Here is a 25,510-nt window from a genome sequence, read left to right on the forward strand (position 1 = left end):
AACCTGGGCAGATTTATAACCACTAAAATTCTACTACCTCAAATCACAGGGATGTTCTCCCAAATGTTTACAAAACAGATGATCCCTATCTTGTACAAACTATTCTAGATATTAGAAAAGTAAGAATGCTCCCAAAGTTAGGGGGTTGTATAATTTGATCAAAACTAGAGAAAGACAATTATAAGGAAGAAAAATTATAGACTAATCTCATGGTAAGAAGTCAATGATAATATATTTTTAATCAATGGTAATAATCCCATGGCAATATATAGCATAGTTACAAAAATTTAATATACAAGTGTACTGAAATTAGCAAAGTATAATAAAAGCAAAAATACTTGCTTTTATCCTAAGATTGTAAAGAATTTTTTTTGTTTACATATTTGTTTTGTGAGAGAGACAAAGGGAGAGAGAGAGAGATAGTAGGCACGAGTGGAGGATGGGGAGGGGCAGAAAGAGAGGGAGAGAGAATCCCAAGCAGACTCTGCAGAGAGTACAAAGCCCAACCCCTAGCTTAAACTCATGAACTGTGAGATTATGACCTGATCCGAAACCAAGAGTCAGACACATAACTGCCTGAACCACCTAGGCCCCCCAGTAAAGATGTTCTAATTTTAGAAAAAGTATAATATAATTTATAACATTAAGAGTTTCACAAAGGAAAACCATGTAATATTTTCAGTAGCTGATGAAAAAGTAGTTGATGAACTTCAATCCCATAATGATTAAGCAATTTTTAGTAAATCAGGAATGGAAGGGAACTTACTATAATTGATTAAAAAATATATCTAGATTGTGTAACATTTTGGATAAGCGTGTCAATTCTGGAGTCCACTCTGAATAAAATCTTAGCTCTGCCACATGACTGGGCTAATTACTTAACCTTGTTGTGCTAAAACTTCTTCACTCAGAGAGGTAATGATTTTTATATGTAAATATCCTTGAAATGTCTCTGAAAACAATGAGTTAAAAAATTTCAGCCCTTATTAACATTGCCCCAACCAATAGAAAATATCAAACTTAAAGGCAAAACATTAGATGTATTCACTTTAAAGTCAGTAATGACAGAAGAATGATGGCTACCACTATTTCAATTTGATATGGTACTGAATTTTTACCCTGATAATCAACTCAAGGGGGTGAGGGATGGGGCAGTATATAGACTAGGAAAGAACAAACAAACGTGAAAAAAAAACCCAGAACTGTCACTATGCACATAGAAAATCCCTCCTCAAAAATTCATTAAAAATTATGATAGCTAATGAAAGAATTAAGAAAGTTTGCTAGATTCTAGTTAATTACAAAAATCCATGCATTAAGAACAATCAATAAAATCTAAAAATAAAAATATCATTACTTATAATGGAAACTATAAGACATTTAGGATTCAGATGAGAAAACTTTTATAAAGAAAATTATAAACTATTACCGAAAGACAATGAGGAAGATATGAATATACTAAGAGATATGCCATAATAATAGATGAAAATTATGTATCATAGATACTTCAATTTATTCCAAATAATTTATAAATACAATGCAGTACCAATCAAATGTCAAGAGGCAGAAAGAATTTAATTTTAAAATCTAAATGATAAATTCCTAGCAGTGCTATTGCTGGGTCATAGGGAAGTTCTATTGTTAGTTTCCTGAGGAACCTCCACACTGTTTCCAGTTTACATTCCCACCAACAATGTAGGAGTGTGCCCGTTTCTCCACATCCTCGCCAGCATCTAGAGTTCTCTGATTTGCTCATTTTAGCCACTCGNATCTAAATGAAAGTTAAAGAGGTTAATAGATTCCTGGACAATTTCGAGGAAAGATAAGGTAGTGTGCTCTGCCTACCTCATGTCAGTACTTATTTAAAAATTTTTTTTTAACATTTATTTAATTTTGAGAGACAGAGAGAGACAGAGCATGAGTAGGGGAGGGGTAGAGAGAGAGAGGGAGAAACAGAATCCAAAGCAGGCTCCAGGCTCTGAGCTGTCAGAACAGAGTACAAGGAGGGGCTTGAACTCATGGACCATGAGATCATGACCTGAGTCAAAGTTGGACACTTAACTGACTGAACGGCCCAAGCATACTGGTCAGTACTTATTTTAAAGCTATAGTTATAAATTCAGAGAAGTCTTGGCTTGGTGATAGATAAACAGGCCAATAGAACAGAATAGCCTAGTCAGAAACAGTAAAATAGAGATTTGATTTTGACACAGTAGCACTGTCTTGTCAAAAAATGGTACTAGGACCATTGATTATTCACATAAAAATTAGAATAAAATAAAATTAGATTCCTAGCTTACAGAAAAATAAACTCCACACATATGAAAAAGATGAAAAATAAAAAGGTAAGCTTAAAACTTTAGAAAAAGTTGAGGAAAATGCCTTTATGAACTCAACGTGAGGCAGGCTTTTTATTTATTTATTTATTTAAAAAACTTTTTAAAAAATGTTTTATTTATTTCTAGGAGAGACAGAAAGAGAGACAGCGTGAGCAGGGGAGGGTCAGAGAGAGAGGGAGTCACAGACTGAAGCAGGCTTCAGGCTGTGAGTGAGCTGTCAGCACAGAGCCTGATGTGGGGCTCGAACCCGCGAGCCGCGAGATCATGACCTAAGCGAAAGTCGGACGCTTAACCGACTAAGCCACCCAGGCGCCCCAAGGCAGGCTTTTTAAATCATGGCATAATAATGCTTCAAGGCTTCATAACCTTTACAGACTATGAAGAAAAGGAAATAACAAAAGTTGGTATTGATTTTTAAAACTTTTATACAGCAAAAGAAACTAGAAATAAAGTGAAAGTGCTTGCCAAAGATGGTGTAAGATTTTACTACAGCATGGAACATGGATAAAGGATTAATATTCATAATACAAAAAATTCCTATAAACAAAAAAAGAAATAGGCAGCCTACTAGAAAAATGTGCAATAGTAGAAATATGCGATTAACAAAAAGGGAGCCTCAGTATAAAAATAGGAAAAAGATATTCAACATAATAGTAATTACAGAAAAGACAATAAAAATGACCATGAGGTAACATTTTATACTCATGAGGCTGATGACTTTCAAGTGTGGCAAGAGCACTGGTTTTTCAAAAATGTGGGGTTCCTTGAAATCACTATCTTGAAAAGGTTATCTGTACCCAATGCAGGTTATAGCATTATTTACAATATCCAACACATGGAAACAACCTCAGTGACTCAACAGATGAATGAGCAGAGAAAATGTGGTATAGCTATACAATGGAATATTATTCATCCATGAAGGAAGGAAATCCTGCCATTTGGGACAATTATATGGACCTTGAGAGCATTATGCTAAGTGAAATAAGTCAAAGACAAAGACAAATATTGTGTGATCTCACTTACATGTGTAACCTAAAAAGACAAACCAAACTCATAAATGCAGACAACAGGCTGGTAGGTGCCAGAGACCAAGATGGAAGTTGGATGAAATAGGTAGGTGAATGGGATCAGAAGGTACACACGTTCATTTATAAGATAAGTCCTGGAGATGTAATATATGGCGTGGTAACTACAGTTAACAATAGTGTTTTGCGTATTTGCAAGTTGCTAGAACAGATCTTAAAAGTTCTCATCACACACACACACAAAATGTGTAACTATGTGTAGTTACCAATGTTGCCTAAACACTGTGGTAAACATTTCATGATATACACATATGTCAAATCATTATATTGTACACCTAAAATTAAAATAATTAATATGATGGTATATGTCAAGGATATCTCAATTTTTTAAATGTGAAGTTTCTGAAATGATTTCTTTGCTGTTGAGAATATAAATTGGTATAACCTCTTCTGAGAATAACTTGGCAATTAGGAGTGACTCAAGAGGTTTATACTCTTTGACCCAATAATTCTATTCCTATGTAGATAGATATCTTAGAAAGACTCTCACAATTATGCTCAAGAAGGCATGCAAAAGAATGTTCATTTCATCATGATTCATTTCTGGTAGTGAAAAACTCTAACAAACTGTGTCTATCAGAAAAACTTGTAAATTGACCATGGTACATTCAAATGATGGAATATCATAAAGAAATTAATGAACTAAGTGTACATATCTCTATTATTGATAAATCTTGAAAATAACATAAAGGGCAAAAACAATTTTCACAAAGATATATACATGATGTAAATAGAAAATTTTTATGAAAATAGAATGAAGGATGTGTACATGATAGAACACTTTAAAATACAGGGGTGCCTGGGTGGCTCATTTGGGTATCTGACTCTCGATTTTGGCTCAGGTCATAATCTCACAGTTCATGACAGGCTCTGCACTGCATGTGCAGCCTTCTTGTGATTCTCACTCTCCCTCTCTCTGTCCCGCCCCTGTTCTCTCTCTCTCTCTCTCAAAAGTAGATAAACATTAAAAAAAGAATACCTTAAAATACCTACGAGCATACATACATGGAAAAAATAAGTACCATATTAAGAATTAGAAGGGTACTATCAGGTAGGACACAGTATGACATGGTAGGACTAAAAATAGTCTTGATTGCTCATTATTAGTCTGCCTGGATAGTCAGCTGGGTCATGTATAGCATGGAGAGGCTCTTCCGCATGGAGAGATTGGTATGATACTTAAGTTCAACTTGGCATAAGAGCAATGCTTCCTAATCCGTTGTTAGACCTAAGCTTCTCCAGAGAATTTAGGGCTATTATTTGCCTAGAGCCCCAAGAAATAGCTGGAAACCCAAATCCTCATGTCTGGTATCAAGCACGTTCTAAATTCTTCTACTGAGAAGGTCTTTTTTTTAAAATTGCCTTTGAAAAAAAAAATAAAAGAAAATTGCCTTTGAGAGGAAAGATGAGATGAGAGACTCATAGAGGGCTCAACCTTGCCACTGTAATGAAACCCACATGATGTCCATGTCCAGGAGATTACTCGACCCTGGCATACAATTCCAAAGTTTGCTGGAGATATTGGAGGATTCCAAGCATGCATATATTGTTGATATGTGAGTTTTCCAGTTCCCTATAAAAGCCTTCCTTAACTCATGTCATGTAAAGTTGTGTAATTTACCTTTACTTCTTTTGATAGACCTGAAGAGACATACCCTTATTCCACGGCAAATACAAAAGGAATTTCCATGTATATATAAAATTATATTTCTTAAGAATAAAGAGATATGAAGCAAATGTGACATAATGTAAACATTTGTCCGGGTGGATGGTGGATACTTTGAAGTTTGTTTTGTTAGCCTGTATAATCTTCAGTTATTGAAAATATTTCATATTGCAAAAAGGCAAGATGGCAAAAAGGCAACAAATCCAAAATATGTATTTTTAGAACTTAAAAATAAGATAAATTATTAGTATATCCTTCATAAACTCAATTATTAAGAAACAAATTTTAACTTTAAACAACTAAGATTTATTTATTCTTATAGTCATTGAGCATAAAAGTTAAGAAAAATATATTTATAAACATCCATTGGGGCGCCTGTGTGGCACAGTCAGTTGGGCGTCCAACTTTGGCTCAGGTCTTGACCTCACAGTTCGTGGGTTTGAGTCCCACATCAGGATCTGTGCTGATAACTCGGAGACTGGAGCCTGCTTCAGATTCTGTTTCCCTCTCTCTCTTCTCCACCCCCACAGACTCTCTCTGTTTGTCTCTCAAAAACAAATAAACATTTAAAAAAACCCACCTCCATAGGCATTGTAATATTGATTTATTTAAATACTTGTAAAAATATTCTAAAATATTTTGATTATCACTATATTTTATTCTCCCTATTCTGAATATTGATACTTTTAAATATTTTTAGACATTTTATAAAATGCAAAATGCAATTATCAGTATACTTTGTTCTCCTTATTACTGAAAGTAATCTTTGAACATATGTGAATGGATTTTCTGCTTCCAAAAATTTTCTTTTTAAAAATATTTTGTGGTCTTACCAAACTACCATAATCTACTAATTGCTAATTTGTTTCCCTGATACATTTCCTTTGGTAGTAATTAGGGAAATGCTAATTTCCTTCCTACTGATAGAAAACGTCTACATTGAGAGTTTTTCTGTGAGATGAATTGTAGGTAATCTGTGCTAATACATACACATGTAACTAATCACCGAAAATGACCAACACAGAATTAATCTCCTGTATAAAATACACTCTGAATCATGCTGCTAAAATCAAATGTCCACAATTACCTTTATATTCTAAATGAAATCCAGTGTAACTAACAGATCCATCACTCCGAAAAGCCAAATGCATGGTATTTGAGCTGCTCTCTATTCTCTCTGGTAACTTGCTGTCTTGAAAACTTCCAATCAGTGGGCTATTACTGTCTGGTCCATCGTATATATAGAGGAAGTCATAATTTGGCTCTATGCTAAAACTAAAAAAAGAGAGAGAGAAAGAGAAAAGGAATTGTAAAGGTTATTGCTAAGTTATTAAGTATAATAGTCACTTAATCATATATTCATTCAGTCAACATCTTTAAAAATAACAACAGACTGTCAAAGTAAGCCAATTTGAAAAGTTACCTGGCACAACACTCTGAATATGAATATTAAAACAGTAGAAAAGAGAAAGGACATCTTGATATTTTCAAATATTTCTAAGTTGGCATTGTGTCTACAGGGAATACAAATGATAGTAAGACAGCTTATCTAATGAAATGGCACAAGGTTTGAAGTCAGAGATATAAGTTCAAGCCTTGTTTCTGCCCTTGTTAGCTACATATCCTTATGTAAGTTACTTTATATCAATAAAATGTGGAGGACAACATCTAATTTAAAATTTTTTCATCCAGATATTTTGCATCATGAAAATTTAACCTCTTTTTCCTTTGTCAACGCAAAGGTATTATTTGCTTTGAACTTCAAAATTTACAAGCATATTTGCTGCTTACAATTCAGCTCTACATATCGGATTCAAGCAAAAGTTTGAAATGCAAAATTTACATTTAAATTACTCAAATGAAGTACTGCACATTGTATTAGGTATTATTTTTCCTGATAGTAAAAGTATTTTCTTCTTTTAGAACTTTATGTAAAAGAAATCAAACCTATACACTGTTTGTCAAAATCAAATAATGTGTGAATAAGGACATTTTAACAGGTAAGTTATTCAAGTCAATATTCTGAATTGTAGAATTTGCATAATAAATTTGCCTTAACAACCTTCAAAAGTATGAGAATTGTCCCAGAATGATTATAGAAGCCCCATATTCGGAAAGGAAAAGACAAACAATCATTTGTTTCTCTATTACCTAGTTCATAATGTGTCAGAGAAAAGGATAGACCCATTTGACTCATTAAGAAAAGTCAACAAGTTCATGATATAAAATAAAGCCAGCAAAGCTTGCAATTGTTAAATATCCATCAATAGAGAAACTATCTTGTCCAGGTTTATCATCTTTTCATATAAATAAGAAGCTTGGTTAGGTAAGAAATTTTCTTTCCAAATCTACTGGATTTATAGAGGTTAAGTTTCCACAACAATTCTAATCTGTTTCATGGGCATGCATAAGGGAGGAATCCAGCTACTTTGCTTGCACATATATGGTGGTAAAGAAGGACTAGTAGAATGTAGACATTTCCAAACTTTCCATAAATAAGGGACCTTGTACCATGATAAAATTAGGGGACCACCACATTGTTCTATTCTGTTATAATTTATTCAGCGTAACTTCACACATCTAAATCAATTACTCTTTTTTTTTATGTTTTATTTTTATTTCTAGGAGAGAGAGAGACAGCGTGAACAGGGGAGGGTCAGAGAGAGAGGGAGTCACAGACTGAAACAGGCTCCAGGCTCCGAGCTGGCAGTCAGCACAGAGCCCGACGCGGGGCTCGAACCCATGAACCGCGAGATCATGACCTAAGCGAAAGTCGGACGCTTAACTGACTAAGCCACCCAGGCGCCCCGTAAATCAATTACTCTTGAAAGCTTTCAAGATATGAGAAATGGATATGGGCCTAAATTTTGGTAATTTTTGCTGTAATATAGCAGAAATCAGAGGAGAAGTCCTTCTTTTGTTGCTTACTACCCTTCTTCTGGGATAAAACACAAACTTTCTGAACTTGATCTCTTTCCATATTAAGATTTGATCAGTATTATAACTTTCTCATCTATGTCACTGTTGGCAGAATCACTTGAAACAGGTGCTTTATAAATGATATGAGGGTATGCATTATACTTAGAAGCCCCAAAAGTCTATTTAACAATGAACTGCAATCCATTTCTTTTAATTTCTAGTTTAGATTTAAATAAATACTTCAAAATATTGTTTCATAACTTATTTAAAAATGAGAGTAAAACGAAGAAATATTTTTAAGGACATTTTAGAATCTTAGCTGTAATGACTATTTTTCCTGGAAAAAAAAATGGAGAGTGCATTCTAACAGTACATCCTATTTTACAAAGCAGTTTTATAAATATTAACTTGGTCTTGTCAATAATCCTGTGGTACAAGGAAGGGACTGTAATTTCCATTTTCCCAATGAGTATGCTAAGGGCCTGAACATCAGTGATCTCCCTAAGGTCACATAATAAATGACACAGCTGGAAATAAAATTTAGGTCATGTATCTCACCTAATACAGCCTCCTACCACTCATTTATGAACTACAATAATTTTATAAGTCTACAAGTGCACTGTATTATTCAAATAGGCATATCTAATATCTATACTGCCATTTCCTCAACTGTAAAAATGAGTATAGTAACCTCAGCAAATTGTCTTATAACTGGATCCTGGCACATAACTAACATTATCATTATTGTTGTTTTGTGATTACCAATTTTCAGTGTATCACTGCAAATTCTAAAAATAGAAAGTCTTCACAGTTATAATTTTTCAAGTTTTTATGAGTTCAAATTAATTTTTAAAGCCAGTTTTAAATATTTAACTTTAATATTTTACATAAATTCCAAGCAGCTTGAACATACTGGCAGAAGGAAAGGCTGTGTTACTATAGCCAACATACATCAGTCTTGGACACTGAAGGTTAGGAACATTTCTACTTAGGAACTCTTTGAATTGCTGATATCTGATACCTCTCATAGAAATATTAAGAAAAAGCATTAGGCCAGGTTTTGTGATAATTGGTATTGGTTCCATGTGAAGAAACAGGTTCATTGCAAAAAAATAATGCACTCAAGGTATCATAGATGGTGGTGGTGGTGATAGAGCTCAAAGTTATCTGCCTTCTTTCCCACACAGGAGGCTGCATCTTCCACTACTTCTGTTCTAAGCCTACCCTGCCACTGGCATTGCTAACCAACAAATGCAAAGTCTGGAGCACCATGTCGTAAAGCTCTTTCATGAGACAAGTTATGCTGAGAAATCATATGGGAGTGATTCATCAAATTCTTCTTTGTCAACTTGACTTAATGAGATCACCAGAAAAATAATAGGTAGAATATATGTTTTCATAAGCTTAATAGTGATGTTGCACATATAGGTATTTAGAGGCTACAAAAAGATTCTGGGTGGTACACAAATAGGAGAAAAAATTCTGGAAATACTGACCTTTTAATATTGAGGTTTGGGAAAAATTGAATTTTTTGAAGCAGTGATAGTAAATACCGGGAAAGAGGAAAGGTTATAAAGAGATCACATTTCATGAGAGTCAATAAACCATTCGACCTTTAACATATTTCCTCCACATTGAAATATATATATTTTTAATTTTTAATGTTTATTTATTTTTGAGAGAGAGAGAGACAGCGTGAGCAGGGGAGGGTCAGAGAGAGGGAGACACCGAATCTGAAGTAAGGCCTCAGGCTGACGTGGGGCTCTGTCAGCACAGAGCCTGACGCGGGGCTTGAACCCACGAACCGTGAGATCATGATCTGAGCGGACGTCGGACGCTTAACCAACTGAGCCACCCAAGCGCCCCTCCACCACACTGAAATCTTGTGAAGATGCTCACCTACTAGCCTTCAGAACTGCACTAGCATCTATACTATTACACAGCCTTTGAAAAGTGTTGATTGTTAAGTTTGGTATTGGAATTAATGAAAACTAATTAAAGTGTCATATACAGAAACAAAACTTTGCCTAGTGTGAATGCTAAAGTAAAGTAACTAAAAACAAGACTTTTTAAAAATATAGAAATGTACAGGAACTCACCTGATAAATGCCAAAGAGATCACATAGTCTGTGTTGACGGTGATAGTCCAGTCACAGTCCCTGCTATGGGGATATGGATGAGGGAAGTTTGGCGAAAGAATGAAGCCCGAAGATCCTGTTAAATTGCCTCCACAGGGTGCTTTAATTTAAACAAACCAACAAAACCCTTAAGTGAATAATGAAATGTATTAGCTATCTGTTGTTTGTGTAAATGCTTCTCTAAAAAATTTTAGAAGGTTTCATATAGACCTGACTTTTTCTAGTTTTGGATGCTTGAAAATATGGCATTGTCTTTGAAGAAAGACCATTAAAATATTAAATACATATGTACATGATTGCAGTGAATTTAGCCTCTTTGCTGGTTTCAAAAGACAAGAAATTATATGTGCACTTCTCTCTCATTATATTACTATTATGTTTCATGTAAAAGATAAGCATTGAGAAGAGAGGTATAGATGGTTTCCCATGGTTGCTAAGAAAAAATCTGAAGGCTGCAAGAAAAAGAAGCAAAACAAATCAAAATAAAAGCTCTAATAAGTGAAATAATGGGCTACGAGATATTTGGCTCATTTTCACATTTTCTTGGTATCTTTTTTAAATGTATTTATGGAGAAAGAGTCTTTGACAAGAGTGAATGAAGGAGAATGGATAATTATCTGAGAACCTCCAGCACTTTACAATAAAATGCTCATACTGAATATTACCATATCCCTAAATTCTAGTTATCTCACTTGATGAAAATAGACAGACACTACAGTTATTACAGTCCCAAACAGAGGTTTCTGTAACACTTCAATGAAGAGGCTTAAAAACTTGTGAGTGAAATTCAGGGAATAGATTCTTTAAGGGATTATTGTTGAAGTCTGTGTATAACAGTTTATGATAAGACAATAATATACAGAATTGGCAGCTTCAGAAAAAATAGAGACATATCTCCATAGAGATATGGAGAGCCCCAGTTGTGGAGTGGGGTAGTGGGGATATAAATACACACAAGTGAGAGAGAGAGATTGAGATCATGATCTCATGATGTCTCATAAGCATAATTAGCACATTAACATTCACCTATCTGTGTTTTAAAATTACAGTTTTATCACATAAATTTTACCATTCAGTTATAAGGCATTTTGGATTATTCTGACAGCACCAAACTGGTTTTGGAAGAAGGAGAATTTTGATTAGAGGCAATATTTCAGAACGTTGTTCTTTGCCTGCATCTAGATATGCAAAGGCATCACTATAATTTAGTAATTTTTGCCATCTGTATTATGGATGTCCACTATTATATTTCTCCACACCCCTCCACTCCCTTTGTGTCGGTGTCTCAGTGACAGTAGATAAGTTCAGTTCCCACTTTAGTGAGGATATTTATTTGCTCAGACTTAATATATTTACCATTGCTTCCCTATTGCCTACACATCTATGTGGAACTTATCAAATGATTAGACATAAACATGTCAACTTTCTGTAGTCTTCCCTCTTCAAATTTCAATGTCCCGTGATTATTTCTCTTCACAATCAGAGGATAAAGAGTCCCTCCTGTTAATCAGAATAACACACTCTATCTGGTCACATAATCTCTCTTCCTTCTCTGGAATCTCGGTTTCTGTGTCACTTATAATCTCTCTGGCTTCCTCCCCTTTCTTTACAGACATGTTCAGATTTCTTTCATCCAAAAAATAAAACAAAGTTCCTTATGACCTATTTCTTTTCACCTTTTATTTTTGAACTAAAAATGTTGAATTTTACCCAATGATTAAGAAATCTCACCCTTTCGTGTTTGGTTAAATGGCTTTGCTGTGAAGAACCACCCTTTCCCATATGATTCAGATAAAACTCATTTATGTATTAGATGGGACCCCTTAAATAAGCCCCTTTATTTTCATGTCATAAGATTCTGTAGATTACTATCCTTTGACTCAAATGAGTAGCTGAATTCACTCATTAATCATAATAAAATACTTGTAACCAAACCTTGGCTAGGCTTTTGTCCTTCCTCTGGGCCTCTGAACTTTGGCCCATCTCCAGCCTTGACCCAGCATACAACTCCAATGTCTTGGAAAATATCATTCTCTGCTCTACTGATAGATTGAGCCACACTTTCATCCCACTTCCCTATACCTGGTTATTTCTAGCCTTGTGTGCTCCACTGTATATGAGAAGAATCCCCTTGGCCTAACTCCTGAGATACTTTTAGATGTTGTGGTCACATTGTTATCCCTATTACAATGGTTCACCCTCAACATGAACACTGCAATAGTTCTTTGTGAATAAAAGTCTCTCATTTATTTATATTTAAACAAAAATATAACTAAGTCTTCTGAAAAGGAGGTATAATCTCATTAGTTCTTTCTTCAGTTGGGTGCTGTATTTATTGATAGGCAGACTAACTTGGTTAGCAAAGCAGGTCATCACCAGGAAAAAATCTCAAAGGAAAACACCAAAGTATTTACCCCGAGAAAATGTGTCTTCAGGTTTAGAATTGTTTTTCTGTTAAATTATATTTACAGAGACACAATAACCTTTTTTGTTGCTTACAGACTCTCATGGCTTTATTAGGTTCTTCCTCCCTCTCAGTCCCTCTCCAAACACTGCTGTCTCCCTCAGCTTCCGTGTCCCAACACATTCACTTCTTTGCCTACCCTGGAATGAGTTTTGTATGGATTCATTTGATTTTTCTCTTCCTATCTGTAGCCATTCTTCAGAGTTGGCTTTCACCTTAAATTCACTCTCCCTGTTGTTGGAACTCCACTTCTAATTTTCTTTTAGTGTCTTTGTACAGACCTCAATTTTACTGCCAGGTGTCTCTTCTTCCTCTTCATCTTGTAATATTCTCCTGAGTTTCTTGCCTAGTTGTCTCTAATTTCTGCTCTATTACATTCTTCCATGTTGACAGTATTCGGTATTTCAATTCTAAGCTATATGCCCAAATGCTTACTGGCTACCTCTACTTGATAGCCTGTAGGCACATAAAACACAGAACATCTGACATTTTCGAACCTCAACTCAAATTTAATTCTTCTTTTGCATTCTAAGTTGTTTTATTAGCACTGTCATCTACTTATATTCCCAAACTAGAAGCTAAGAGTCTTCTCTTTTCTTCACTATATACATGCATCTAATCCATTAAGAAACACTACCAAGACTCTACCTTATAGATCCTCATAGGTGTATTTCAACCTATTCCTCTTTCTTTGCCTATTACTGTATTTCTAGATCTGATTCTTATCTGCGTACTGAATTATTGCAATGACTTCTTGTTTTTCATGCCCCGGGTTTCTGCCAATTCATCTTTCTCCCAATAAAAAGCATTTAATCATACTATGCCTATGCATACACTCCTGCATACAGTTGTTTCACATTGCCTACATGATAATGCTTCAGCTCTAGTGTAACTTTTATTATCTGACCTTTGTAACCTTCTCAATTTTAGCAACTACTACTCTGGACACATAATTTACACTCAGACTCTATCGAAATGCTTCTATTCTGGCACTTCTATGCCTTTGCCCATGCTACTTATTTTTGATGATTTTTTTTCCCCTCTTCTATACTTAATATAATTCTTACTTATGTTTCAAGATTTATCACTGCCTCCAGAAAGTTTTCCTGGTATATCCCAATCTGGGCTGTACTTCAGCTCTCTTCAACTTACTTTAGCATGCATAACACCTCTATCTTGGATCACTTCCCTGACCATATTTATTTAAATATTACATTCAGGTGTCTGCATTCATCACTAATCTTTAAGCTAAAGACTGTGCCTTATATGTTATTTTAAACTTGGGATTCAGCATATACTACACCCTCCATAAATGTTTGTGGAATTGCCAGTGGTTCTTTATATTGATTTTGCAAATAGTAAAAATAAGTAGGGATGAATGAATAGCTGAATTTGTAGCTATGTATATTGATAAAAAATAATAGCATATTTTGCCTTTAAAACTTGCATAATTATATGTGAACCTGAAAAAAAGTTAGAAAAATATGTGTAATAATGGCAAATGTATATATGTATGTAGATGCAAATAAAAAAACAAGAATGATAGCAATCAGTTTTTGTTTTATTATTGTTTTATGTGCTGCGGTAGATTTATGCATCAAGGTAGTGGGATTAGATGTAATTTGGGGATACCTAGAAGAGCAATTTTGTTTCAATTTTCCTTATTTATCATAGGGAAAATTGGTCTTTTTAATTGTAAGAAATTTTATACACATACATATGTCCATATATATGTTTATATCTTTTATCACAAAAGGTATAGGGAAATTGTTTCTAAGAAAATATATAACATGTACTTTAAAGTATCTTACTGGATATTTTCCATGATGATAGTATAATTTAGGCATAAGACCATGTAAAATTTTTTTTATTTCATTATTTAAGTTATTTACCAAAGTTTTCCCAATATATTTCATTGCTGTAGTTGATTTTGAAAATCTACAAAAGCCATTGAAACAAGCAGAGATATTATCTGACATTTGTATATTCCAAATATTCAGTGAGTAAAGAAAATTTCCTTTGCCTTAAATATACTAAACTTTAAACAGCATTTGGAAAATGCATTTTACTTTTTATGTATCTAATCATCAAGCATCCAGAATAAGATTCTCCTTTAGTCAAAAAGATTTATGAATTAAATTCTCAGTGAGGTTCCATGTAATTCTGACATTAATGATTGGTTCAGTGTAATTTGTCAAGAGGCAGTTACGCAGGCAACAACTGATAACTATGTTACAATTTTCTTAATTCTTCTGACCCCATTTACGTTTATTTGTATATACTGACTTTAGCAGTAGCCCACACACACTAATGTCTTTGTTATTTACCTTCATATGGAGTGCAACTACTTTCCCTCTGGCAATGTCAAAGTAATCTTCACACTGTCAATTTTGTTGGAATGAATTCTATTAACTCTCTTAAAGATGACGTCCTTCCATTTGGTACTTGCTTTAAGGCTGACTACTTCTACATGCAAGCAAAATGCTTTATACTCCAGAGTCTGAGACACAGACTTATAGAGTTTCTAAAAAGTTCAGAGTTTAATCTTTGGCATAGTATTTCCAATCATAGAGTTCTTTCTTATCAGTTTCAGAGGTCAAGATTTCTGCAGCCTGAGCAATTTTTCAGAATTTTTATTTTTTTAGGTTATTTTCTTCCTCAGAGAAGCTCGAATGCATATCCTCTCCTCAAGCTATCATTTCCTACCAAAAAGCAGCACCATAATCCATACAAAAACCTTCCACAACCTGATCAATTTAAGTAAGATTTAATGGTCCTCTATTTCTTCCCCCTAGATTTAGGATTTGCTAGCTATTCTTGTCTACAAAGAATTTTGCAGGCTGGAATTTTATAACAGCCTATCACAAAACTCTTTCATCCTTTATGTTTTATATTTTACTGGTTTCTGGAATTTTAGTATAAAGCTGTTCAATAACATAGGATTCTAAACATACAACATTTGACATTATATAGCCTTCTAATAAGCAACGCTTTTAACGAGGTTGAAGAATTATAATAAAGCAAATGTTTTACAGTAAGTCTGTAGTGTTCTATCATTTTTTTCTTTACACCAAGATTCTCTTTATGAGGTAGTCAAATTCCACTTGTTTGGAATGTGGTGTTTTAATTTCTATAATTGGAATTTTTTAGGTTGACTGAATAGTAAACAAATGAAAAGTTTATTGTTTCAGTCTCTTTTTCTGTGAAGATGTTTCTTAACTGTATTTTATTCCTTGCTTTTATGAGGGTAATTGTGGTAAATATGGTAAATGTAAATGATTGATGATTTAGAATCTTGTAGTGATATATGAAGAGCAACATAGGTCTTTAATTTAAATAATGAAGAGTAAGGGGAAATATGGCTAAATCTGACTGGTTCAATATATGTCCTTATTTTGTGTTTTTTTTTGGTTAAATATCTTTAATAAGTTTTTTTTTTTACTTTGTTATCTGCCTCATTTTCTATAGAAGTCTAGAACTACCTATTCCCTGTTTTGAGCCTTTAAATATGTCTTGCTTTGTGTATTAAGTGGTTTTTTTTTAATGCCGACATATAAAATATGGAAAATGTGATGAAAAAATGTAGATTTTTTAGTTTTCATTTCACTAGAAAGTAAGTTCATAAGAACAGGGAACTTCTCTGTTGTGTTTTACTGCTTAATCCTCCACGTTTAGGACACTGCCTGGGACACACTGAATGGCTAATAAATTTTAGCTTGCAACTCTTGCATAAGAAGTTACAAGATAGTGTAAAAGAAATCCAAATAATGGAGTGCTTGAGTTTGTTTACTTCTGACTGAGGTACGAAACAGTACCTCAAAATATCACTATAAAATGATCATTGAAAATGTATTTATGAGTTGATATAAGACCACGAACAATGAATGAGTGAATATGGGATCTTTTTTCAAGTTGTTTATAGTGTAGAAAGAGAGAATATGTAAAGAATTAAAATTTTGAGTAGAGAGAACATACTTTGGTCAAAATGTATTATAAATTCAAAATGACACTAATTCTAAAACACTTGAGGTAAAAGGTTTGAAATTAGACTATTTTAATTTTAATGATATAATAACAAGATTTTACATAGATTATATAGCAAGTTTAATTCTAAAGACAGTAGCTACATTCTTCTAACATTTCTCATACCAATAGAGATATAATATGTATCTTAAATTTCTTAAGTCTAACTTGGAAATCAAGAACAGAGCATAGAGACAAAAAGCAGATGCTGGAAGTATGAACCAAGCTGCTACAAATCCTTAGATCATCAAAATAAAAACATATATTTTTTAGAATTAATAAATGTAATGTAAAGCCAAAGCTTTGAAACTAAACTTAAGATTCAATAAAATTTTCTTTCTTAAATAGTCATTAGAGAGGCAAGATGAATATGTTTCATTTTAAATGTAAAATCTGAATCAACTCTTTTAAATTTTAAAAGCAGTGATAAACTACATTTATATAGTAGATAAAATTGAGACTTTTTAAGAGCTTTGATCCTTAACTTTTAAACTTTCCTCCCCCTCCTCCTTTCCTTCCTCATCCCCCTCCCCCTTCTCCTCTTCCTTCTTCCTTTCCTTCTCCTCCTTCTTCTTTTTTATCAAACTATTGAGAATCTAATGAAATTATGGACTCTTTCATTAGGGGGAAAATATAGTCATTTAAAATTTTGAGATTTTTTGGAGATTCATATATTTCTGAAATATTAGATCCCATATAGAATCATTTCTAGAATATTGTTTTTAATAACATCAATACCCATTTTATGCATTGTTTGATACTTATATAAAACTTTAATTGTTCTTTAATTCATACCTATACAGACTGGTGGGCTGGGCTGCCAGAAGTAGCGATTTTCTACCTGAATGCAGGTTATTCTTTCTTCTCCTTGAAGCTCATATCCTGGGTCACATTGAAAAACAACAGTGTCCCCAGGTTCTCGTCCATCCCCATTTCGAGTCCCATTCATGGGAACCCCTGGGTCACGACATGCAGTAGCAACAGAACCTACCAAAAGACAGAAACAAATCTTTAGTTTTGATGCTACCAAAATCAATTTCAAATTTCCAGACCTTACGATTTAGAACCCTCCTCATATCTATGTGCTTTTAGAAAATAGACTTTAAAAATGCTTGAGCAGATTTTTAAATGCCTGCACAAAAAATAATTTTAACTGTTTTTGTTTTGTTGATTTGTGTGCTAACTTGTTTCAAGAAAGGACATGACATTTTAGTAGGTAAATAATAGATTTACTGAAAATTAATAGATGTCCTGTGAAAAGATTGTGCAGAGGATGAACAGAAAGCTGCAGACCAAGAGAACATAACTGCAAGGGATATATTCCACAAAGGACTTCTATGTAGACTATGTAAAGAACTCTTACAAGTCAACTATAGGCAGAGAAGGAGGTGGAAGAAAATCCAATTAAAATATTGACAGAAAACACTTAAAGGAAGAGAACACTAGATGGTACATGAAAAGAGGTTCAACACTGTTAGCCATTAAGAAACTGGAAAGCTGGAAATTGATTAGTGGTTACCAAGGGTTCTATGGGGAGGGGATGGAAGGCAGTGACCATGGCTACAAAAGATAACATGAGGGATCCTTGCGATGAACGATACTGTTTTTTCACTGTGGGGGTGGTGGTCATACAAATCTACACAGAGATAAATAAGCACACACACACACATATGCACACACACACATATGCACACACACACACACAAATATACATAAAATCAGTTAACTTTGAATAGGATTGATAGATTGTATCAATGTCAATTTTCTGGTTGGGACATTATCCTACAGTTTTGCAAGAAGCTGTCAATTCAGGAAACTGAGTGAAGAGTATACAGGATCTCTTTTTATTATTTCTTACAACTACATATAAATCTAAAAGTGTCTAAAATAAAAGGTAAAGAAAATCATTACAGAAAAGGAGAGTAGTATGAGACCACTGTGTTCTTCTATACACAGTATATGACACATTTAATAAGAGTTAACTCCAATTATTCAGGTTAATGGAACAAAATATTATGTTGAATTATCATAAAGTAGATTTACCCTAAAGCATATGGCAATTAAGTATCAAGAAAAGAAGCTATTAAAATTTCCATTTAAGCTATTATTAAACTATATTCATAAATGTAGGATTTAGCACTTCTATAAATTAGGGTTTTAATAGCACGTTAAACTAATGACACAAATTTGTGGATTGTAGACGCATAACGGATATTCACTGATTCATTCACTTACTAACTAATATATTCCAGGTGTTGTGCTAGGTTCTAGGAAGGAATACAAAGAAGAAATGAGCAGACACAAATAGAACTGAACAGACTCCAAATTATTTTGCATAGTGCTGGTACCAATAAAGAGATTTTATTATATACATCCTGAGTGGGTAGTTACGTAGATACATAGGTAGCTAGATAGAGATAGACAGAAAGGTAGGTTGGTAGGCAGGTAGGTTGATGATAGACAGATATAGACAGATAGGTAGGAAGATAGATATAGATAGATTCATCAATATATCAATCTGATAATCTGTCTGGTAAACTTCTTTTAGCTCATCTCTCTAATACACATACACAACAAAGAAACCAGAGACTCTACATACAGTATTGTAATGTTCTGATTCCCAATGTTGTGGGAATCAAGAAGAACATATCAGCTTAAAAAAACTGAAAAAAAAAAGGATACTGTTGGGATGTTAAGCCTGACACTGAATAAAAAGCAGTAACAATAAAAAAGTGATCATTCATCTATATATGAATATATAATAAACACATATACATATGAATGTCTATTTTGCTTACTTTATTGACAAACTAAAAAAGTTAATTTTTAAAGGGTTATATTTTTTAAAAGCTACAAAATGAAGATTGCAAATATTATTTTACTGGTCACTTAAATTAAACAAACCTATGTATCATTATATGTATAATCAAAAGTCTTAATTTTTCTGATAAGCTAATGTATCTTAGCAATGACTAGGAGTAGGAGTTTTACCTATATAATTCCTTTAGTATTCCTAACAATGCTATGAGGCAAGTGGCATTATTATTCTTATTATAAAGGTGAGAAAACTAAAATTTAGAGAGACTAAGTAACCTATCTAATATTATAAAACCTAAGAGTACAGAACCAAGATCTCAACCCAAATCTGTCTGATTTTAGAACTCAAATACCTAAATGTCTTACCAGACTATCCTCTTCTACCTGTAACTGGCCCAGAGTAGCAACTTTTCTCCTCAATAAAATAAAATACCCCATTAAGAAATCATGGAAAAGGTAGAGATTATATCCATAAATAGAAAAACTAGAACTGTCATAAATTTGAATCACCTTAAAATATTAAATCTATCTTCATATGAGTTACTTTTGAAACAGTTATTTTTAGTTGTTTACACTAATTAATATTGGAGAATATTGAGGGAAGTGAGGTAGGGACTTGGTTCTAATTTCAAAGTGAATTTGTTCTGTAATACCCATGTGTCCCTTAGCAGAGCATCTACAATGCATCACAGGCTCTGGGAATCATGATCTTCCATTATGGATAGAGATTTTTGTGAAGTGTTTTTGCGTTAAGTTGAGTCATGAAGGTTTTCTTAAAATGTTTATTTATTTATTTTTAGAGAGAGAGAGAGTGAGAGCAGGGGAGGGGCACAGAGAGAGGGATACAGAATCCCAAGCAGGCTCTGCACCATTAACACAGACCCCAAAGTGGGGCTCAAACCCATGAACCACGAGATTAGGACCTGAGCTGAAATCAAGAGTAGAATGCCTAATTGACCGAGGCACCAAGGTGCCCCTAAGATTTTTGTTGTTGTTGAGAGAAGTGACATAAATGTGAAATGTGCTCTACTTTCAGAGTAAACACTAGTAATTATATAAAATTATAAGAAAATTTCATTAGGTTTTGTTGTTGTGGCTTCCCATGCACTGGAATCTAGTTCTGTAAAAAGCTTGAGGCTTCAGATAAACATTCTCAAAAATAAAAATGAATGTATAACAATGTTAGAAAAATATATTGAAATAAAAGAAGTAAATATAATCATGTCTTAGCTTAGTTTAAGAGAAAAAAAGATGCTTTTGCTGTAGATTTACTGTGCTTAAAGAATTAAAGTGGAACAAAGTGGTTAAAATAAGACTTTGATATGACAGCTAATATATGGTTTATGAAAATATGCATTTGTCTTTGGGTCAGGTCAACTTGAAGAAAGAGAGGTGGGGAATACCTATTATTCCATTTACTCCTTTTAATAAATAAATTAGGAGTAAGATTTTAAAACACAGTAGAGAATAATGGGGTTTAATGAAAGACCAAAGACATCTTTTTTCCCTCTTGGAATCACTTGAGTTCTAAAAGCAATTAGTTAATATACACATGGACAATTACTTGGTGTGAATGTTGTTGTCTTATTTTCTTTCTTTATCCAAAGATTGATCTCCATATTGGTTATACAATATGTTTGCGAGCAGACAGAATTATAATAATTTTAACATCAATCATCCTTGTTTTTTGTATTAATAGAAACTATAGCCATTGAAAAAAATAAATAACCACTAAGGGAGCCATATTACATCTCCCTGGGAATTTGGGGTGAAGTAATCTCATACAATTAGGATAATTAAAATAGCAATTATAGAATGCTAGAACTTAAATGAATTTTTTTAAAAGTTATATTTATTTTTGAGAGAGACAGAGAGACAGTGTGAGCAGGGGAGGGCCAGAGAGAGGGAGACACAAAATCCAAAGACAGGCTCCAGGCTCTGAGCTGGCAGTCAGCACATAGCCTGACACGGGGCTCGAACCCACGAACCGCGAGATATGAGCTAAGCGAAAGTCGGACGCTTAACCAACTAAGCCACCCAGAAGCCCCTACAAAACTTTATTAAATTGACAACCAAAGATAACTGCCCTTCCTTGTTTCTCTCTCCTCAAAAGGATTGGCCATTTATATTTTGATTATTCTAGAACTGGAGTTATCAAGTAGCTACTGTGTCTTGTGCTTCTTACACTAGCCGACTATTTCATAGAAATGATAATAGCCACAAGTAAAAAGTATGTAACTAGAGTAGGTGAATAGTTAATACTGTTAATATGTAATATTTTTGGACACTTACTGTGCTTCAAAGATTGTATTATGAACTGTACCCCATTTGATTGACAAAAAGACTGTATACTACTATTATCCATATTTGTCCAATGAGAAAATTTAGGCTTAAAAGGAATAAGAAACTTATCCAACATTACACAGTTATTTTGGGCAGTTAAAGTGGGAATGTAGACATGAAAATGTACCCAAGGAACTTTTCTTAAATGAAAATGATAGAACTTTTGAAATTAAGTAAAAAATGTTCAACGTGTGAGGGGCGCCTGGGTGGCTTAGTCGGTTAAGGGTCCGACTTTCGCTTAGGTCGTGATCTCGCGGTTCGTGGGTTCGAGCCCCGCGTCGGGCTCTGTGCTGACTGCCAGCTCAGAGCCTGGAGCCTGTTTCAGTCTGTGACTCCCTCTCTCTCTGACCCTCCCCTGCTCACGCTGTCTGTCTCTCTCTCTCCTAGAAATAAATAAAACATTTAAAAAAAAATGTTCAACGTGTGGACTACAGTATAAAACTTGAAGTCACAATTATTTAAAATGAAATTTCTAATATATATTATTAAACTTTAAATACCATTTTAAAATCAGAAGAGCAACTATCTACACATCATTCTGATGAGGTAGTCCAAAAGCCTATACATTTACAACATTTTACTTTAAATGTAATTAGTTTATTTTTACTAAAAACAACTGCACATCTTTCAACATTACAGTCTTATTCATAAGATTCCACTGGTATATAGTGTGCAAAACTAAATAAAGCCTGTGTATCTAAGAAAGAGATACAGTTAAACATGAAGAATAATTAATTTTGAATAGATTCCAATAAATAATGATAATGATGATTGCTGTCTCTATTGAGAGCATATGTTGTCCAAAACATTTGGCTGAAGATTAAATTTATACTCTTTTTTTAAATTTATTTATTTATTTTATTTCTAGGAGAGAGAGAGAGACAGCGTGAGCAGGGGAGGGTCAGAGAGAGAGGGAGACACAGAATCTGAAACAGGCTCCAGGCTCTGAGCTGGCAGTCAGCAAAGAGCCCGGCGCGGGGCTCGAACCCACGAACCGCGAGATCATGACCTAAGCGAAAGTCGGAAGCTCAACCGACTAAGCCACCCAGGCGCCCCTAAATTTACACTCTTAAACTAAAACAGAAAATTCTTATGAAGTATTATTATCATCTTTACTTCTAAATGGGTAAAATGAGTCTCAGCAATGTTAAGAGCTTGCTCTAAACAGAGTGAGGATTTGAACTCAAGGAGAAACAGTTTTTGACCACTGTAGTATATTGTCTCAGTACAAACCTATGCCATTCCTAGGTAAAACCACAAAGTCATGTCATAGCAATAAGTTTATACATTGTTTATTGAGGAAAGAATTAGATCTAGTTTCAGATGGAAAGGCAGAATATTGAGCAGTTTATAATTATTACTACACAACAAAATTTCTTGCTGCTAATATTTTACCATAAAGGAAAGCAAAAAGCCAGACTCTGGGTTCTTTTCGTAGGTATTCTTAAGAACAATATAAATAAAATTTAGCCATGTATATCCTAAATTTAGCCACATATGTGCCAGATGGTATTCTTTAATTTTAATACTAAGGACATTCCATTCAAATTGTTTTTTCATTCTCTCTCTTCTTCTTCTCATCCTTTCTGTTGTCTGATTTCTTCCCTGAAATCACTGACAGAGTAGAAGAAATAAGATAGGCATGTCTTCATTTTATCAACACCAAATCTATTGTCCCTCTGGTGTCGCACCCATATTCTCTGCTTCCTCTCCTGTTGGAATGGAGTAGGTGCCTTTTTTCTATATAAGGTCTTGTGCTGCTGGTATTAAGTCCTCTTTATTTCTCAAGGACTCTATTCCTAAATATTTCTTATTTCTTCCGAATTACCAGTTCCTCCTTCCTCAGTGGTCCATTCCCAATAGCATACAGACATACCTTATACCTTTCATCTTAAATAAACAAGCAAAACTCATTACATTTCCATCGTCTTCCAATTATTTTTCCCATTTCTCTCCTTTAATGGGAAACTTATTAAGTATCTTTCCTGAGGGACTGATCTGTACAACTATTTCCAGTTTGATCATCAGCCTTGTATCTGATATGCTTACTAAGTTGTTCCTGTTAAATCTAGCTGCCAGATCCAGTGGTAACTTCGGTACCTTCTTTTTTCACAAATTTCTCAGCAAAATGTGCACCAGCACATCATTCCTTCCTTTTTCAAGCACTTGTTTTCTTGGCCTCCAGGTCATCAGACTCTTCTAGTTTTCTTTTTGGCTTATTTGCTTGCTTTTTTTTTTTTTTTTTTTTTTTTTTTTTGGCTTTTTTTTTTTTTTTTTTTTTTTTTTTGTATTTTGGCTGTTTCTATTTTTTTCTTTTCCTGATGACCAGGCTAGAATCCTTCAGGGATTAATATTCAATGTTTTGTTCCCTTCTTTGTACAGTTTCTTCCAGAATAACTTCATCTGACCCCATCATTTCAAATACTCTTTTTAGCCCAATGCCCCTCAATTTGTATATTCAGACTTGATGTCTCTACTGAGCTTGAGATCATGCAATTCAACTGCCTATTTAACTCCTTTAGTTAGATACCTAATAGGCCATTCAACTCACCATGACCAAAACTTTCATGAAATTATAAAATATTTTAATTTTCAGAATTTTGGAAATAAAACTGTAAAAAAACTTAAAGTTGCACCTGTATATATCATTTTTCCTATGCTATTAATGTCAGCAAAATAAATAACAGTTCCATTTTGAAAGTAAAAATTTCTCATTGCAAACTTCTAATTTATTATGGTATGCAGATAAAAATACCTTTGTTATAAATAAATTCTCCACAAAAGGTAAATACCACTGACATAATAGATAGGATATTAGCAAATATATAAAGTCTCATAATTTTTACTCTATTTTTATGCCAGTGATTCTACTTTATATGGTAGCATTTGACACCACTAAGTAGTACAGCATATAACTGAGTTCTCAACATTGTTACAACTCATCATTGCTATAAATATACTTCTGGCGTCTTATTTTATATTTGCTTTAATCTAATTGAGAGTGTAATTAAATTGGAAATATGTACCTCACCTGATACATATTTTACAATCCTAACTAGTGCATGTATAGATTTCAGGAATGATATGGATAGTAGCTTGAACCTTTATTCAGAGGTAATGTCTGAATTGTTATCTTAGTGACCTTAGGCGAATTAATGTTTCAGTTTTCTTATTCCATTGTTTTCTATAATAGAGAATAAATACACTAAAATCACTCCTAAGTCCCAGTGTATTCTTTCTAGTCAGAAAGTTGATTCTTTGGTATAAACTTGTTTATCTCAAGACCTTTCAAAAAAGTAAAACCTAGGATTTCATACCAATGAATAAGTAATGTTATCAGAAGCAAGAGAGACTCAGATTCTAGTCTCTACTATGGTAAGAAAGGACATTGATCATATTTTCACTTGTTCCCTGAATTTTAGCTGCCTCATCTCTAAAACTGGCATAGTAATATTTTACCTGCCTGAGTTAGTATCAGATAAAATCTTCAAGTTCTTTTCTAGCAATCATATAATCCTATGAAAATACCAATTCTGAATCACTAAAGACCAGTGGTTTTGTATTTTTTTGTAATAGCAGGAGACTTCAGCAAGGTCATAGTCCAAATTTGGTTTAAGTTTAAGTCCTAAGTTCCTCTCTTCCAGTTTTATTGCCTTATACTTTTATATGGACTGAGAAAAGGTGCTATATTCTATACTTCACTATCTGTAAGGAAA

At 33.7% G+C, this 25,510-nt stretch overlaps 1 protein-coding gene across 3 annotated transcripts in view; it reads right to left on the reverse strand.

Moving 5' to 3' along the window:
* The window catches only part of CSMD3 (CUB and Sushi multiple domains 3), a 1,194,711-nt gene that overhangs the window by 265,795 nt on the left and 903,406 nt on the right, over positions 1-25,510 (reverse strand). For all 3 annotated transcript variants that reach the window (XM_077772930.1, XM_077772929.1, XM_077772928.1), the window contains 3 exons: positions 17,430-17,621; positions 10,109-10,247; positions 6,178-6,365 (listed from right to left, as the gene is read on the reverse strand). In XM_077772930.1, the coding sequence (XP_077629056.1) occupies positions 6,178-6,365; positions 10,109-10,247; positions 17,430-17,621 (519 nt within the window). The remainder of the gene's footprint in view (positions 1-6,177; positions 6,366-10,108; positions 10,248-17,429; positions 17,622-25,510) is intronic.

This window comes from Crocuta crocuta, unplaced genomic scaffold, assembly GCF_008692635.1.
Source record: "Crocuta crocuta isolate KB4526 unplaced genomic scaffold, BGI_CrCroc_1.0 scaffold479, whole genome shotgun sequence".
NCBI classification, from domain to species: domain Eukaryota; kingdom Metazoa; phylum Chordata; class Mammalia; order Carnivora; family Hyaenidae; genus Crocuta; species Crocuta crocuta.